Source organism: Capsaspora owczarzaki (genome assembly GCF_000151315.2).
Source record: "Capsaspora owczarzaki ATCC 30864 unplaced genomic scaffold supercont2.1, whole genome shotgun sequence".
Taxonomy (NCBI): Eukaryota; class Filasterea; order Ministeriida; family Capsasporidae; genus Capsaspora; species Capsaspora owczarzaki.
In genome coordinates this window covers 1,227,827-1,240,881 of record NW_011887292.1, presented here as the reverse complement: position 1 = coordinate 1,240,881, position 13,055 = coordinate 1,227,827, and the positions used below count along the sequence as shown (strand labels likewise).

Genomic DNA, 13,055 nt, shown 5'->3' with positions numbered 1-13,055 from the left:
ATTCTTTCTTTTTTTTATCATCTTTTGTCTTTGAAAACAAAAAACAAAAAAAAAAAATGGATGACTCTTCCACATCTGGGCCTGCCCATTGCGCTTCAAACTGCACCCTCCCTCCCTCACGCACTCACTCGCTCACCTCTCTGCTTGCGCTCCTCTGCCCTTGCTTTTGTAACTCACCTCACAGGGGCTGTGCACACTCTCCCATTGCACAAACGCCGCCGTGTTTACTTTCTTTGCTCTTTTCACAAAACCAACAAAGAGGAGCCGAAATTTAGAGTTTTTTTTTTTTTTTTTTTTTTGTAACTTTTTGTTTTAATTGTCCTTGAGGATGCCACCGCCAGCCATGGGCGAGCCGATGGGGCAAAGCGGTACCGCGCCGTCGACGGCGGAAGAGCAGTACAAGCAACTTGCGCCTGCTGCGACGACGGGCGTGGACGCTGCGACCGCCGCGAGAGCCCTTGCCCAGCCCGACACCTCGGCGCTGGCGTCAACAGAGAGCGTCGCCATGTACGACCTGCCCGAGAGCGACATCTACCTCGCTGGTGCCGATGCGCTGTGGAATGGAGTTGTGATCAACGACAATGAGCCCAACGAGCAGTCTGTTGTGCCCATCACGGCGGCAGCGGCGGCAGCAGCGACGCCAAAGCTGGACGCGCCGAAAAGCAAGAGCCGGTTTCGTCGAACCAAAGACCGCAACAGCAAGAGCGAGGAGTACTTCAACCCGTTCACCATCGCCATGCAACAGCAAGCTGCGAAAGAGGCCGAGAAGGCAGAAAAGCCCCCGAACTGTGCCAAGCGGGCATGGGCTCGCACGGCAAAGATGGTCGACCCGCGGCGCTCGTTGCGCGCGCGCTTGGCCTTTGCATTCGGCCTTTCCGTGCTGATGATTGCGGTTGTGTATCTCATTGTGATTGACCAAATCACCAACTCTGAGCTTCGAGACAACCAAGGCACCTATGTCAGCACGCTGGCATTTGTCACTGCCGCCACGATTGGTGAGTACTTCGTGTTGCGCTCGTTCGATCGAGTTGGTTTTGGGTGCTTGTGCGGTTTTGCCTTCTTTTGTTTCTGCCCATTTCCTTTTATTGGTTCTCCGCTCTTGTTTTTTCGGGTTTTTCCTTTGGTAGAGATGCATGCTCTGGTGTGGGGGCGGAACCTTGTGGAATTTGGAATTGACGTTTGTTTGCTTTTTGTTTGTTTGTTTGTTTGTTTGTTGTGCGCTGCTCAGACCGCACAATGTACAACCGACAGCGAGAGATAGATCTGTTGGCATCCACCCCGTCCCTACTCGGGAATGATACTGCTGCTCAATTAGCAGCAATCACACTCTTCCAGAAGAGTTATCCGTATAATATCTGGATTGGAAAAATCTCCTCGAATGGATCGATTGGAGTTCAGTCACCCGTGTTTTTCCCAGGCCAATCTTTCCGTTCCAACACGACCGACCCCCTCACTCACGGCTATCGCTTCTTTGCTGACGCTCGCTTTTCAGCCGGCATTACAAGTAGATTGAACGCCACTGAGCTTGTTCGAATCCTTTCCATTGCTGCCCCGTCCTTTCCTGGAGACCTTGCCATCGCCTATCGCAACAATTCCTCTCCTGCAATCCCTGCAGGCCAAATGTGTGATGGAGTTCCTTGCTACCACGGCGGTGTTTATTGCACCCTGTCCTGGTCTTTTGTGAATGATATTCTGGACACTATTCGGCCTAGCAGCCCGTCAGCAACGCTCTACGTCGTTGATTTGACTGGGACGGTTCTCTCTGGCCCAGACGCGTATGTCAACCGCTCAATCACGCCATACGTTGGGTCGGAATTTGTTTCGCGAGTTCGCTCTGGCGGTGTTTCCGACCATTCGTACGAGTTTAGTGATTGGTTTGGCGGAGAGTCGGTGCTCGTCGGTGCGGCGCCGTCAGTCGGCTTCCGCACGTTCCCGGGTGCCGGCTGGACGGTGCTTGTGGTCATCCCGCAGAGCGTTGCGTATGACAGTGTTGTCCGTTTCCGAGCGATTGTCATTGGCACGGGTGTAGCCTGGTGCGTGCTTGCCTTTTTGGCAGGCTGGCTCATTGCCACGCGCATTGTTGCCCCAATCATGGAGATTGCAACGGCGGCTGCCCAGATCATGGCTGATGTTGGCATGAACGACTCTGGCGAGCGAACGCTTACCAGCTTCAGTTCTTCTCAATCGGATCATCGGGAGAAGGAATCGACTGCGCGAACCCACCGCTCACATGGCAGCAACCAGGAAGAGGACATTACTGAGTTTAACGTCAATCTTGTGGACAGCTACATTCACACGAACGTTGCTTCAGCACCCTCGGCCGCCAACCAGCTCTCCCCAGCTTCGCCATCTGAGACCAGATTGAACGTCATTGAATCCGATGTTCCCTCAAGTCCGTCCCATCAAAGCTTGAACACGCTTGTCGCGCCGAGTCTGGCGCAGCAGCCGCTTCCGATTCAAGTTTTGCAACAACAGCAGCAGCAGCAGCAGCAGCAGCAGCAGCAAAATCAACAACAACAAGAAGCACAGTCTCTGCGACCAGGGAGTGAGCGGGCGTCGCCCTTCAAAACCATTTCTGCAACTAGCATGGCTCAAGTAGTCCCAAGTTTGTCGCCTCCGTCCAACCGATCGTCGTCGTCAACATCCATCTCCTCATTGCCATCGAACAGCATTATGCACCATGCCACAGTCCACGCGGGCTCGGCAAACAGCAAGGTTGTCAGCACGGGCTTCTTTGGTGTGTCGTTTGATTCGAACAGCACGCCGGGCGCTGCGGCCAAAGCTGATGGTCACTCGAGCAGTGGGCACGCACCAGCTACCCACACGCTATCAACCGGCTCTGGCCGCCTCGGAACGACGTCTGCTAGTGCCGTGGTTCGCAATATAAGCCAGCCAGATGCGGGGTTGAGCTCAAGGCGACAAAAGTCCGTGCCAATGCTCCCTGCTCACACGTCTGCGTCATCGCAGCCCTCCGTGCAGCCACCATTGCAGCATAGCGAGCACAGCCAGCAGTCAGCGCAGCATCCGCTGGCCCATTCGGCATCGCCGCAGTACTCGCAGCTTGCCACCTCGCCTTCATCGTCGTCGACGCTCAAACCGGTGCTCTCGGCGAACTCGACCATTTCCGGGAATCGACTCGAGAATCGGCGTGTGAGCATTGACATGGCCACGCACATTAGCATGCACTTGTCGCCGTCTCCAGCGCCGTCCCCTGGCCCGCTCATGCCCGGTATGCTGTCCGAGTCGGCTACCAGCAAGGCAATGACGATTGCTCGAAAGGCCATGAACCGAAAAGACGAAGTGCACGTGCTGTTCCAGTCGCTGAGCAACCTGATCAACACTCTCGGCCACGAGCGGCGGCTGCTGTCAATCAACGAAAACCTCGAGGCCATCATCAATGCCCGCACGCGCGCGTTGCAAGAAATGAATCAGCAACTCAAGGGCGAAATCGCCGCCAAGCAGCTGGTCATGGACGACTTGGAGCGTGCCCGCCTGCTCGCCGAACAAGCAGGCATTGCCAAGTCGCACTTCTTGGCCAACATGAGTCACGAGATCCGAACGCCCATGAATGCCGTTATTGGCCTGACGGATATTCTCTCCTTCACCAGTCTCACATCCGAGCAGGCAGAGCTGGTGCAGGTCATCCGGACATCTGCCAATGGCCTCAAGCGTATCATTGATGATATTCTTGACCTGACTCGCATCGAGTCTGGCAAGCTCAAGATCATCAAGGAGCGCTTCACCGTTTCAGAGTTTGCCCAGGACGCCCTCGATCTGGTTGCCTATTCCGCTTCCGTCAAGAACATTACAGTCTCCTGTGTCATCATGGCCGACGTTCCTTCAACAGTGTCAACAGATCGTGTGCGCCTTCGCCAAATTGTCATCAATTTGCTCTCCAACGCCATCAAGTTCACACCTCCGAACGGTCGCGTTGAACTCATCTTTTTCCGCCGTCGATCCCGTCCTGCGCGCGATGACGATGCCACTTTGCCCAAGGCTGGCGCTCAAGGCGTTCCAGCTTCCAGCAGTCACAGCCACTCGACCAACAGCCACTCGACCAATAGTCAATCCAACAATAGCGCGACAGCGGCATCCGTTCATCCGCACAGCAGTAGCCGCAGCACGACCAGCGACCCGGCCCAGGGCTTTTCCTCGTCCACCGTGTCTGGGCAAAGCTCCGGGATGCGACCAAACCAATTCAAACTCATCACCCCGCATGGGGCAGACGAGTCGTCGAGTTCCGGATCATCCAAACACGGCCACAGTGTGGCTGCGACCATGAAGCGTCTCTTTGGACGCAGCGATGTCCCTGCTGCCCCACGCGTGTCCGACGCGTCGAATCCCCGCTCAGATACGAACCTGAACATGATTTCCACTTCTATTGCCGAGTCGGTGGAAGAGGAAGGTGCAGACGAGGTGGCGAATCATGTTCGTCAACAGAGCACCCAGAGTGGATCCTTCCAGCGCTCACAAGCAACCACCGCTCGAAATGCTGCCGGCCACTCTAGCACCGTCGCTGCCCCGCCCACCATTACAGCTGCCATGGCTTCGACCATTCGAGCTGCGCCAGTGGCAGGCAAGTCCGTCGGCACTGAATCTTCAAGTAGTGTCGTCCTGGAAGGCTCCCACAGCGACCTTCACTCGGTCGGCTCGATTGCCGAGAATTCAAACGACCTCATTTACGTGGCTGTTGTTGACACTGGTCCGGGTATGTCGCGCGATCTGCTCAAGCGCCTCTTCACCCCGTTCACTCAAGGTGACGCCTCCTTCACTCGAAAGACGGCCGGTACTGGTCTTGGCTTGTCCATTAGTCGTCAGCTCGTCCGATTGCTCGGTGGTGTCATTGCTGTTCACAGCGAAGTCGGTCGCGGTAGTACCTTCACCTTCTCCTTTGCCAGCAACCGCGGACTTTGGCCTGGCGCTGACGCGCCATTGATTGGCCAACCTGCGAATCCCACTTCCGGTAACAGCTCGGCATTCGAGCACGTCCGCCAGCAGTCGCACCGCAGCATCACCTCCTCCAAGAGCGGTGGTTCTGCTTCAACGCTCCAGAGCAGCGCGGCCACCAGCAATGGCGGGTCTGTGGCCAGCACCCATGCCAGCTCTTCTGCCAAGCCGCATCCTCGCGAGCCCATTCGATTGCAACCTTCGACAGCGTTCAATGCGGCCATGCTTCAGTCTGCGCTGTCAGGTCAAGATTTTGTGATTAGTCGCCCAGATCCTGCTGGTGGTAAACGCGAGCCGGATGAGGCTTTGAGCTTGACCGAGCAGCAGGTGACTCAGCTGCGTCTTCAAACGCAGCTGCAGCACCTGTCAACACCCCATTCGCATTCAATTCACGGTTCCACAACCAGTTCGGTCCACGGTGCTGGATCGCAGCAGGCGCACAATTCGAGCACCGCCTCGACCAGCAGCCGCAAGGGCGAGTCTCCTGCCGCTCTGGGCAGCCAGCAACTGTTGGTGGTTCCTCACCCGGCAGCCAACAACTCTCCTTCCTTGCCGAAACGCCACTCGTTCTCTCAACCTGTCTTTTCGACCCCCGACGACGAGGCCATTCGCCCGCAAAGCTTGCCGCTCCACAGCATCTCACATCCACCTGTTTCAGTCAATTCGACCATTCCGTTCGAGTACGTTCCACAAGAAGCACCGCCCAAGCAAATCACAGCGGCGCAACATGCCGCCAACGTTGCCAACGAAGCGATCGCCACGTCCGCCCCAGTCGGCTTGACGGCCTCGTCCTTGGCCGCTTTGCCTTCGACAACTCTGTCCGAACAGCTGCTGCCCAGCTACGTGTCTTCGCTCCCGACGCCTACCTCTGCCCCACTAACCTCGGAACCAGTCCAAGTTTCTCCAAGTACGGCGAGGAAGGCACAGCAACAGGCGGCGGGGGCGGCGTCGGCGTCGGCGGCACCACCACAACCACCACAGGATGCCACAGCGCCTGCTTCGAGGCTTCGATTGCTATGTGAGTATTTTGATACTAGTGCGATTGCTAACTGTCGCGATTGTTTTTTTTGTTTGTTTGTTTGTTTTTTTTTCTTCTCGCTGGATGCGGAATGTTGCTTGTTGCTGCAAACTGCCAACCCTAAATTCACAAACCGTTTTTGCTCGTGTTTTGTAGTGGCTGAGGACAACAAGATCAACCAGATGGTTGCTCTGAAGCTGCTCAAGCGTCTGGGCTACAACGCCGATGTAGCATGGAATGGTCGCGAGGCCGTCAACATGTGTCGCCTCAAAACGTACGACGTTGTGCTCATGGATTTGCAAATGCCCGAGATGGATGGTCTCGAGGCTTGCAGCATTATTCTTGCCGAGCACTCTGATCCCGCCGAGCGCCCGCGTATTGTCGCGCTCACCGCCAACGTGTTTGAACAAGATCGCGAGCAGTGCGTGCAAGTCGGCATGGTTGGCTTCCTTGCCAAGCCCGTTACCGCCGTTCAGCTCGAAACGCTGCTCTCGTCCATGCTACCGCTCCCAGGCCGTCAGGAGGACTATCATGACGAGAGCGCAGTTTGAGCAGAGATGTTGAGATTGCCTCTGTGGTCGTTGTTTTTCTGCTTTTTGTTTTCCGCTTGCTTCTCCCCTTTGTTTCAATTTGTTTCTTGTTTGTTTTCTGTGTCCGATCCGATTTATTACAGCTCCATTAGTTTTCATCCTTTCGCCGCAGCATGAATGTGAGCATAATAGTTTGACAGGTTGCAGTCTTTTTCTTTTTTCTTTTTTCTTTTTTCTTTTTTCTTTTTTTCACTCCATTTGATACTGAGTCTCGTCGCTGCGGCGAACCAGACATGCTACGTTCAAGCGATGCATCCAATGACAACATCGACTTTGACTTTGATCTGATTCCAGACTCCATGCGTAAGATGTTGTATTGGTGCTGCATTGTGGTGGTCTTTGTGATCGCGTCTCTCTCTTCCCCCCCCCTCCCCACCTCTTTCCCTTTCATTTACACTCACACTCATGACTTTACGCACACTTGCTCGCAGGACTCGATGCTTATGAGGAACAGCGCTCCGTTCCCATCCCGACCATCGCGGACAACCGCCGAGCCACCATCCCTTTGACCTTTGCTCCACTCCAGTGCCCGGTCTGCCTCTGCTTGATCCAGAATGCCCACGGCAACATTGAAGTAAGCTTGTTTATGTCTTGCTTTGGTTTCGTGACTCTTCCCTGGGTGTGTGGAGTCGCCAGCGACCATTCTGTCGCCATGCCCTTCGCTCACTGGAATGGCTGAACGCATTGAACTGTCGACTCGACTTTGCCATCTGATGCATATTAGTGTCTCCATCGCTTTTGTGAAGAGTGCATCACATCTGCTGTGCGCATGGGGTATGTTTGACTGTTTCAAGTCAAATGTGCTCGTACTTGTTTGTGTGCCTCACTCTCTTCCTCTTTACTCACAACCTCACCTCACCTTGCATTGCATTGGCGATCATCAATGCAGCCCAAAGCAGTGCCCGTCGTGCCGCGGTTCATTGCCAACTCGGCGGTCGTTGCGTCACGACAGCAATCTTGATCAGTTGGTTGCCGCCATGTATGGTGATCACGAGCAATTCGAAAAGCAGCAAAACGAGTACTCGGCAGAGCAAATTCGTCGGAAGCAAGCGCAAACGCTCGTCCTCAAGCTTCCACGGCGTGAGAAGCGTGTCGCGCGAGGCGATCGTCAGTCGTCGGCGGCGTCATCGGCGTCGTCGCCACGTCAATGCCCGACCCCTACACCGACGGCTCAACAGATACCTCGGTCTGTTCCGAGGCCTTTGTCATTACCGTCGAGTCACCAGCCATCTGCGGGTGTAGCCGGTAGTCGTGCACAGACCAAGAGCGCAGCTGGTTCCGAAGATGGATCGTCGCCCTCAGGTCCCCTGCCGTCACCGAAGGGAAATGATAGCCGTGCACCCAGCCAGAGTGTAGGTGGCTTGGCATACAGACAGTTTGCGTTTCGCTTGTTGCCAGATCCAAATGCACTTCCTGGAAGCTTGCCGATTCTTGCCATGGACTCGGTGACTACGCCCGGCACGTGCCAGGTGAATCACATCCTCGCCTGGCTTGATCTTATTGCACGAACCAACGGTAATGAAGCAGCGAGCTGCACTTGATATCGTGGTTGGTGGGTGTGTCGGTGTTTTTCATTTTGCAACACTATTTCTGCAGGAGAACTCGACATGCCGCTTCAACTCGAGCTCCCTGAAGGCTTTTCGAAAACGTCGACAGTTGCTGAAATATTCGCTGTATGTTGCACTTGGAACGGTTGTTGCTGATTCGAATTGCGAGTCTGAGAGTCCGATTCACTTTGTTTGTTTTTTTTGTTTTGTTTTTTATTTTGTTTTTTCTTGCAATTTCTTTCAGGCCTCTCGCCACCCTCCATCCGAGCTGCTCGCGCTTTACTACACTCGCAAGGGTGGCTGACTGCTCACATTGCCACCCCTAACCTCACTTTACACGTTGTACTCAGCCCGAAGCTCTCAGCTCCTCTAATCCATCCCAACAAAATTCCGTCGAGTTTGCACCTCGCCGCCGTGCGGTCTAAATCATCATGTTAACGCGATATTTCTGAATTTGGATAATTATTTGTATAATAGAAACTTGTGCGTCCTCACAGAAACTTGTTTTAGTCGATGGTTGTCAAAAACTTTTGCGCAGCCTCGATGCTCGGCTCCTTGCCGGCTTCCCAGTCGCACTTGGTCAATGTTAGCATGCGGTCGATTGTCTCCGTGCCCATTAGGTCGCCGAGTCTTTGTCTTACTGTTTGTGCAAGCAACGGCTTGTTGCTAGCACAAAGCAACGCAAGAGTGCTGACGACGGTAGCGCTGCGTCGCAAAAATGAAGGGTGAGATTGCTTGGCCAAAACAAAGCAAGCACACGTGGAATGCACGAAAAATTACGTACCGCATGGCATTATCCAAAGACTTGCGATTCACCAAGCTCACTAGCACTGAAAACCCTTCGAGTTCGCGAAAGTTATCGACATAGGCGGGACCTTGAGCAAGGGTGCTGGCTAGCAAGTCCAGCGCGTTGGTAAACACTTCGCGACTCGACGATGTTGCGACTTGTACACATTGTTCCGTCACGGCAATGAGGAGCTGAGGATGCGCCACGGGCAAAGAGCATGTCCAAGAAAAAACCAACGAGAGATGAGCACGCTTGTTCTTCTCTCAAACAAACATTGACGCACACTGCTAGCATGAACAGTACCTCTAGGCCGCCGAGATCACAGAATTGCCGCGGTGCATCGACATGCAACAGACACAATCCTTCTACAACTTGAAATGTTCGCACGTACTCTTCCGCCGAAATGAAATCTGTCCTCCACCGCACATTCCGTCCAAAAATAAAGCAGACAAGCAGGTTGGTTCATTGATGGTCAGCCCCATTGGTAGTTTGCAAACCAGCTCAAACGGCAGTGCAGTGGTGGCGGTGGAACTCGAGCGCTATTACCTGGTGGGATGTGATTCGGCGACGTCAAGGCAGACAATGCACGAAAGATAACTACAAGACATCCAAACTCGACGTCGAGTCAGCAAACACGGTGTTCTCCCACCTATGGGCGATCGATCGTTGAGCGACTTGCGCATTTTTGTTGGCCCTACCATTGAACTCGCCTTCGTGCACTTGAAGCGACAGGAAGCTGGCCTTCTCGTGACTGCTCTCGCCACTGGCCAGGCTGCCGAGATAGGAGAGCAATCTGCGGAGGGCGTCGACCCGACGATGACCGAACGGGCTGGCGAGCTGTTGCAGAGTGAGAGAGCAGGTTGAGCTTTTTGAATGAGTTACAACACTCAGCACTCCTGCCTCCACAGTAAACTAAGGTGCTCTCAAAGTCCCTCCCCCCACACACACACCGCCTCCAGACCACACACACGCACACACACACACACGCTTGACACCCTTCGGGCGACGGACATGCTCAAAAACGAGAACCGCAAAAATCCACAACGCATACCCCGTCAAAGCAGGACAAGAGTCTGTGCTGCACTTCTCGCTTGGCGCGGTCGTCGAGCAGCCACGGTTCGTCCATTGTTGTGTGTGGTAGGGTTTGACTGAGGGGGGTAGTCGACAGACAGAGCGACAGACAGCAAGAGAGAGCGATAGAAGGGGGAAAGTCTCGTTCCAATTCAAAAGGAACAATGACCTCTCTCTTCCCTAAAAAAAAAATGAAAAGAAAAAAGAAAAGGGTTTTTGTTTCGTCTTGCACGAGGATGGCACAGCAAAAGAGATGCATGACAATCACAGAAAGTAAAATCTACTACAGAAGGCATTCCAACAGCACAAGCAACGACGCTCGTCTTCGCTTGTTTGCAATCTTACGCGAAATCGACCTTCTCGGTTTGCATTGAAGGTACAACATCGATTGTCGTTGCATACAAGTTAATCAGTAAAGTCAGGCCGACAAAGGCATGTGCAGGAATGCTGGAGATCTTGTTGCTGTCCAGATTCCTACAGATAGGTGCCGCCAACGAGTGAGCCACTGTCCCTGGCTGTGTTGGCTTACAAGTTCGTCAGCCGGTAAATGCATTTGCAGCAGTGCTGGAGATCAGGTTGCCTCCCAGATCGCTAGACATAGAGTTGCAAAACGAGTGAATCGGCTGTGCGATTCTTCGTGTCTCGGCTTGCTTACAAGTAACTCAGCGCAGTCAAGCCTGTAAATGCGTTTGCGGGAATGCTGGTGATCAAGTTGCCGTTTTCTAGTAAACGATCACACCAGCCCCCCCCCCGCCCCGCCCCTCCTCCCTCGGCTTGTGCATTTCAAGTGGAATCGATGCACGCTGCTTTCTGTTGTATCATTCACCCGCCTTTTTTAGGCTGATCCTAGGTCTGTGGGAGTCAACTTTCAAGATGCTTTGCTTTTGAGCAGCCGACCACTTCGGGCATCAACTGCTTGACTACGATAGCCGTAACCGGACCGCGACAGCTGTGTATCAGCGTTAAATATTGTTTTCGTGATATCTTGACTGTTGGCGTTCGACTGTTGGTTCGCGGTACCGACATGACTCGATGTTGATTTTGTGTTGTTCAAAGCGGCAACGAAATGACGCTACCCGTTGCATTTTTTGCCATGATTGTCAATGTTTGTGCTGTATTTGTGAATATAGTTGATGTAATAACAAAGTGGGCTTGTGGTGCGCTGATGTGCGAATGGTGCGACACGTTTGTTCTGGCAAGGTCGTCTCAAGACAAACACAGTTGCGTCGGCCATTTCACTCTCGCAAATTTTTGGAAAATTTCCCTTCAAACTTCTCCAATACGCCTAATCTGTCTCTCCTATCATGTCAAAAGTATTGGAGGCACAGTCATAGAACTATAGAAGCCACTTACACGACAATACACAAGGAGAAACAGACCAATATCGTCAGTCAACAAAAAAAAAAAGTTGGGCAAACGTTGTATTGCACTGTTCATTCAGCACCAAGAACCAAAATTCACCCATAATAGAGCACGAGACAACGTCACAGGTATGGAATTTTAGTACTTGTAGAAGCCGCGGCCAGACTTCTTGCCTAGGAGCCCAAGCAGCAAGGACGAGCAAGAAACCGTCAGCATTCACTCGCACACATTGCAAACAGCAAGACACGCACAGCATCAAAGCGCGAGACGGCTTACCAAGCCAGCCAGCCTCGACGTACTTGACCAAGAGGTTTGCGGGACGGTACTTGGAGTCGCCGAGTTGCGAGTGCAGAATCTGCATGATGGCGAGGCACGTGTCCAGGCCAATGAAATCGGCCAGCGTGAGGGGGCCCATGGGATGCGAAAAGCCGAGGCGGCAGGTGGCGTCAATGTCCTCGCGAGTGCCGAGGCCGTCCTGGAGCGCAAACACGGCCTCGTTGATGAAGGGCATCAGCAGACGGTTGGCAATAAAGCCGGGCACATCCTGCGACGTGGCAGTCGTCTTGCCCATGGCAGTGGCCAACGCAAGGCTGCGCTGAAGCGTCTCGGGAGAGGTTTGCAGACCCGAGATGATTTCGACCAGCTTCATGACAGGGACGGGGTTCATGAAATGAACGCCAATCACTGTGCCGTGTCGGACCCGACCCCATCAATGCGAAGGAGGTTTTTCAATCATCCCATGCGAACAACGGAAACAACAAGCAAAACAAAGACGATTGAGTCAACAAACAACAACAACACCCGAAAATGGTTTAGTTTCAAAAACACAACCGGAAAACGCACCATTCTCCGGGTTTTTGGTCACGCTGGCAATCTTGGTGATTGAGATGGACGACGTGTTTGAAGCAAGGATGGTGTCCTTGGAGGTGACCTCGGACAGCTGGCGGAAGAGGTCGAGCTTGAGATCGGTCTTCTCGCTGACGGCCTCGACCACAAAGTCGGCACTGGCAAAGTCCTTGATGTCTGTGGTCAAGGTGAAGCGAGACACAATGTCCTTGCGCTCAGACTCTTGCATCTTGCCCTTTGCAACGTTCTTGGCCAGCAGCGAGTCGACGAAAGCGAGCTGCTGCTGCAAGCGCGGCATGCTCACGTCCATCACAGTGACGGGGATCTTGGCCACCTGGGCCGCCACCTGAGCAATGCCAATGCCCATCTGGCCGGCACCGATAACGCCGAGGCGTCGCACGGGCGCAACGATCTTGCACATGGTTTTGAGAGATGGATGTTTGTTCACGGGTTGGATCGTGAGCTCACAAAGTCAGCAGTTGAGGACACAAAAGCCGAGCTTGGGCAGTACCTTATCGCTACCAGGAGCGGCCGCGTTGGCCGAGGCAGCGGAAGTTGCGATCGAGCGGATTGCAGCACGAGTGACAGCAGTCTACAGGATTGAAGAGAAGGGGGGGGGTAGGTCGGTGAGAGTGATGATCGTGATGAGCCAAAGTCTGCCAAAGTCGGTCCACTGTGACACTTTTCCCTCAATCACCAACCACCAACCAACACAGTAACAGCAACAACAACAACAACAACAATCCAATTATCATTCTGCTCGACTTGTCGATGCATTTCTTGCCTGGGACAGAATCGGACGGAACATGATGAACGGCAATGGAAGAGTGACTGTCGCTTTATTCTTTTCTCTTTCTCTTCTCATCTCGCTTCACTGTCAGTGCGAT

At 53.6% G+C, this 13,055-nt stretch overlaps 4 protein-coding genes across 4 annotated transcripts; 2 read left to right on the top strand and 2 right to left on the bottom strand.

The window, feature by feature from the left end:
• The first annotated feature begins 2,471 nt into the window (after positions 1–2,471).
• On the top strand, positions 2,472–6,644 carry CAOG_00372 (sensor protein GacS). The gene is made up of 2 exons (XM_004365186.2): positions 2,472–5,965; positions 6,122–6,644. Exons 1-2 carry the CDS (start codon positions 2,587–2,589, stop codon positions 6,514–6,516), a joined length of 3,774 nt encoding a protein of 1,257 aa, XP_004365243.2. The 5' UTR covers positions 2,472–2,586; the 3' UTR covers positions 6,517–6,644.
• A 77-nt stretch (positions 6,645–6,721) lies between these two features.
• On the top strand, positions 6,722–8,593 carry CAOG_00371 (hypothetical protein). Its single transcript, XM_004365185.2, has 6 exons — positions 6,722–6,858; positions 6,987–7,129; positions 7,280–7,329; positions 7,445–8,070; positions 8,152–8,228; positions 8,347–8,593. Exons 1-6 carry the CDS (start codon positions 6,789–6,791, stop codon positions 8,404–8,406), a joined length of 1,026 nt encoding a protein of 341 aa, XP_004365242.2. The 5' UTR covers positions 6,722–6,788; the 3' UTR covers positions 8,407–8,593.
• Positions 8,542–10,130, bottom strand: CAOG_00370 (hypothetical protein). The gene is made up of 6 exons (XM_004365184.2): positions 9,941–10,130; positions 9,588–9,726; positions 9,436–9,486; positions 9,193–9,299; positions 8,887–9,080; positions 8,542–8,807 (listed from the first exon to the last, which is right to left on the bottom strand). The coding sequence occupies exons 1-6, from the start codon at positions 10,013–10,015 to the stop codon at positions 8,609–8,611; spliced, it is 765 nt and encodes a 254-aa protein (XP_004365241.1). The 5' UTR covers positions 10,016–10,130; the 3' UTR covers positions 8,542–8,608.
• Positions 10,131–11,370: 1,240 nt separating this feature from the next.
• CAOG_00369 (3-hydroxyacyl-CoA dehydrogenase) lies at positions 11,371–12,988 on the bottom strand. Its single transcript, XM_004365183.2, has 5 exons — positions 12,953–12,988; positions 12,680–12,760; positions 12,166–12,580; positions 11,599–12,006; positions 11,371–11,495 (listed from the first exon to the last, which is right to left on the bottom strand). Exons 1-5 carry the CDS (start codon positions 12,974–12,976, stop codon positions 11,461–11,463), a joined length of 963 nt encoding a protein of 320 aa, XP_004365240.1. The 5' UTR covers positions 12,977–12,988; the 3' UTR covers positions 11,371–11,460.
• Positions 12,989–13,055: the final 67 nt, after the last annotated feature.

Bases quoted from the DNA above. Each gene is read 5' to 3' on its own strand.
- CAOG_00371 (XM_004365185.2), top strand. From the start codon at position 6,789: ATGCTACGTTCAAGCGATGCATCCAATGACAACATCGACTTTGACTTT. The intron at 6,859-6,986 runs GTAAGATGTTGT...ACTTGCTCGCAG, and splicing joins TCTGATTCCAGACTCCATGC to GACTCGATGCTTATGAGGAA. The intron at 8,071-8,151 runs GTAATGAAGCAG...CTATTTCTGCAG, and splicing joins TCTTATTGCACGAACCAACG to GAGAACTCGACATGCCGCTT.
- CAOG_00369 (XM_004365183.2), bottom strand. From the start codon at position 12,976: ATGTTCCGTCCGATTCTGTCCCAG. The intron at 12,761-12,952 runs GCAAGAAATGCA...TCAATCCTGTAG, and splicing joins TCCGTCCGATTCTGTCCCAG to ACTGCTGTCACTCGTGCTGC. The intron at 11,496-11,598 runs GTAAGCCGTCTC...TTGGGCTCCTAG, and splicing joins CGTCGAGGCTGGCTGGCTTG to GCAAGAAGTCTGGCCGCGGC.
- CAOG_00372 (XM_004365186.2), top strand. From the start codon at position 2,587: ATGGCTCAAGTAGTCCCAAGTTTGTCGCCTCCGTCCAACCGATCGTCG. The intron at 5,966-6,121 runs GTGAGTATTTTG...CGTGTTTTGTAG, and splicing joins TTCGAGGCTTCGATTGCTAT to TGGCTGAGGACAACAAGATC.
- CAOG_00370 (XM_004365184.2), bottom strand. From the start codon at position 10,015: ATGGACGAACCGTGGCTGCTCGACGACCGCGCCAAGCGAGAAGTGCAG. The intron at 9,727-9,940 runs GTATGCGTTGTG...ACTCTGCAACAG, and splicing joins TCTTGTCCTGCTTTGACGGG to CTCGCCAGCCCGTTCGGTCA. The intron at 9,487-9,587 runs GTAGGGCCAACA...GATGTCTTGTAG, and splicing joins GCACGAAGGCGAGTTCAATG to TTATCTTTCGTGCATTGTCT.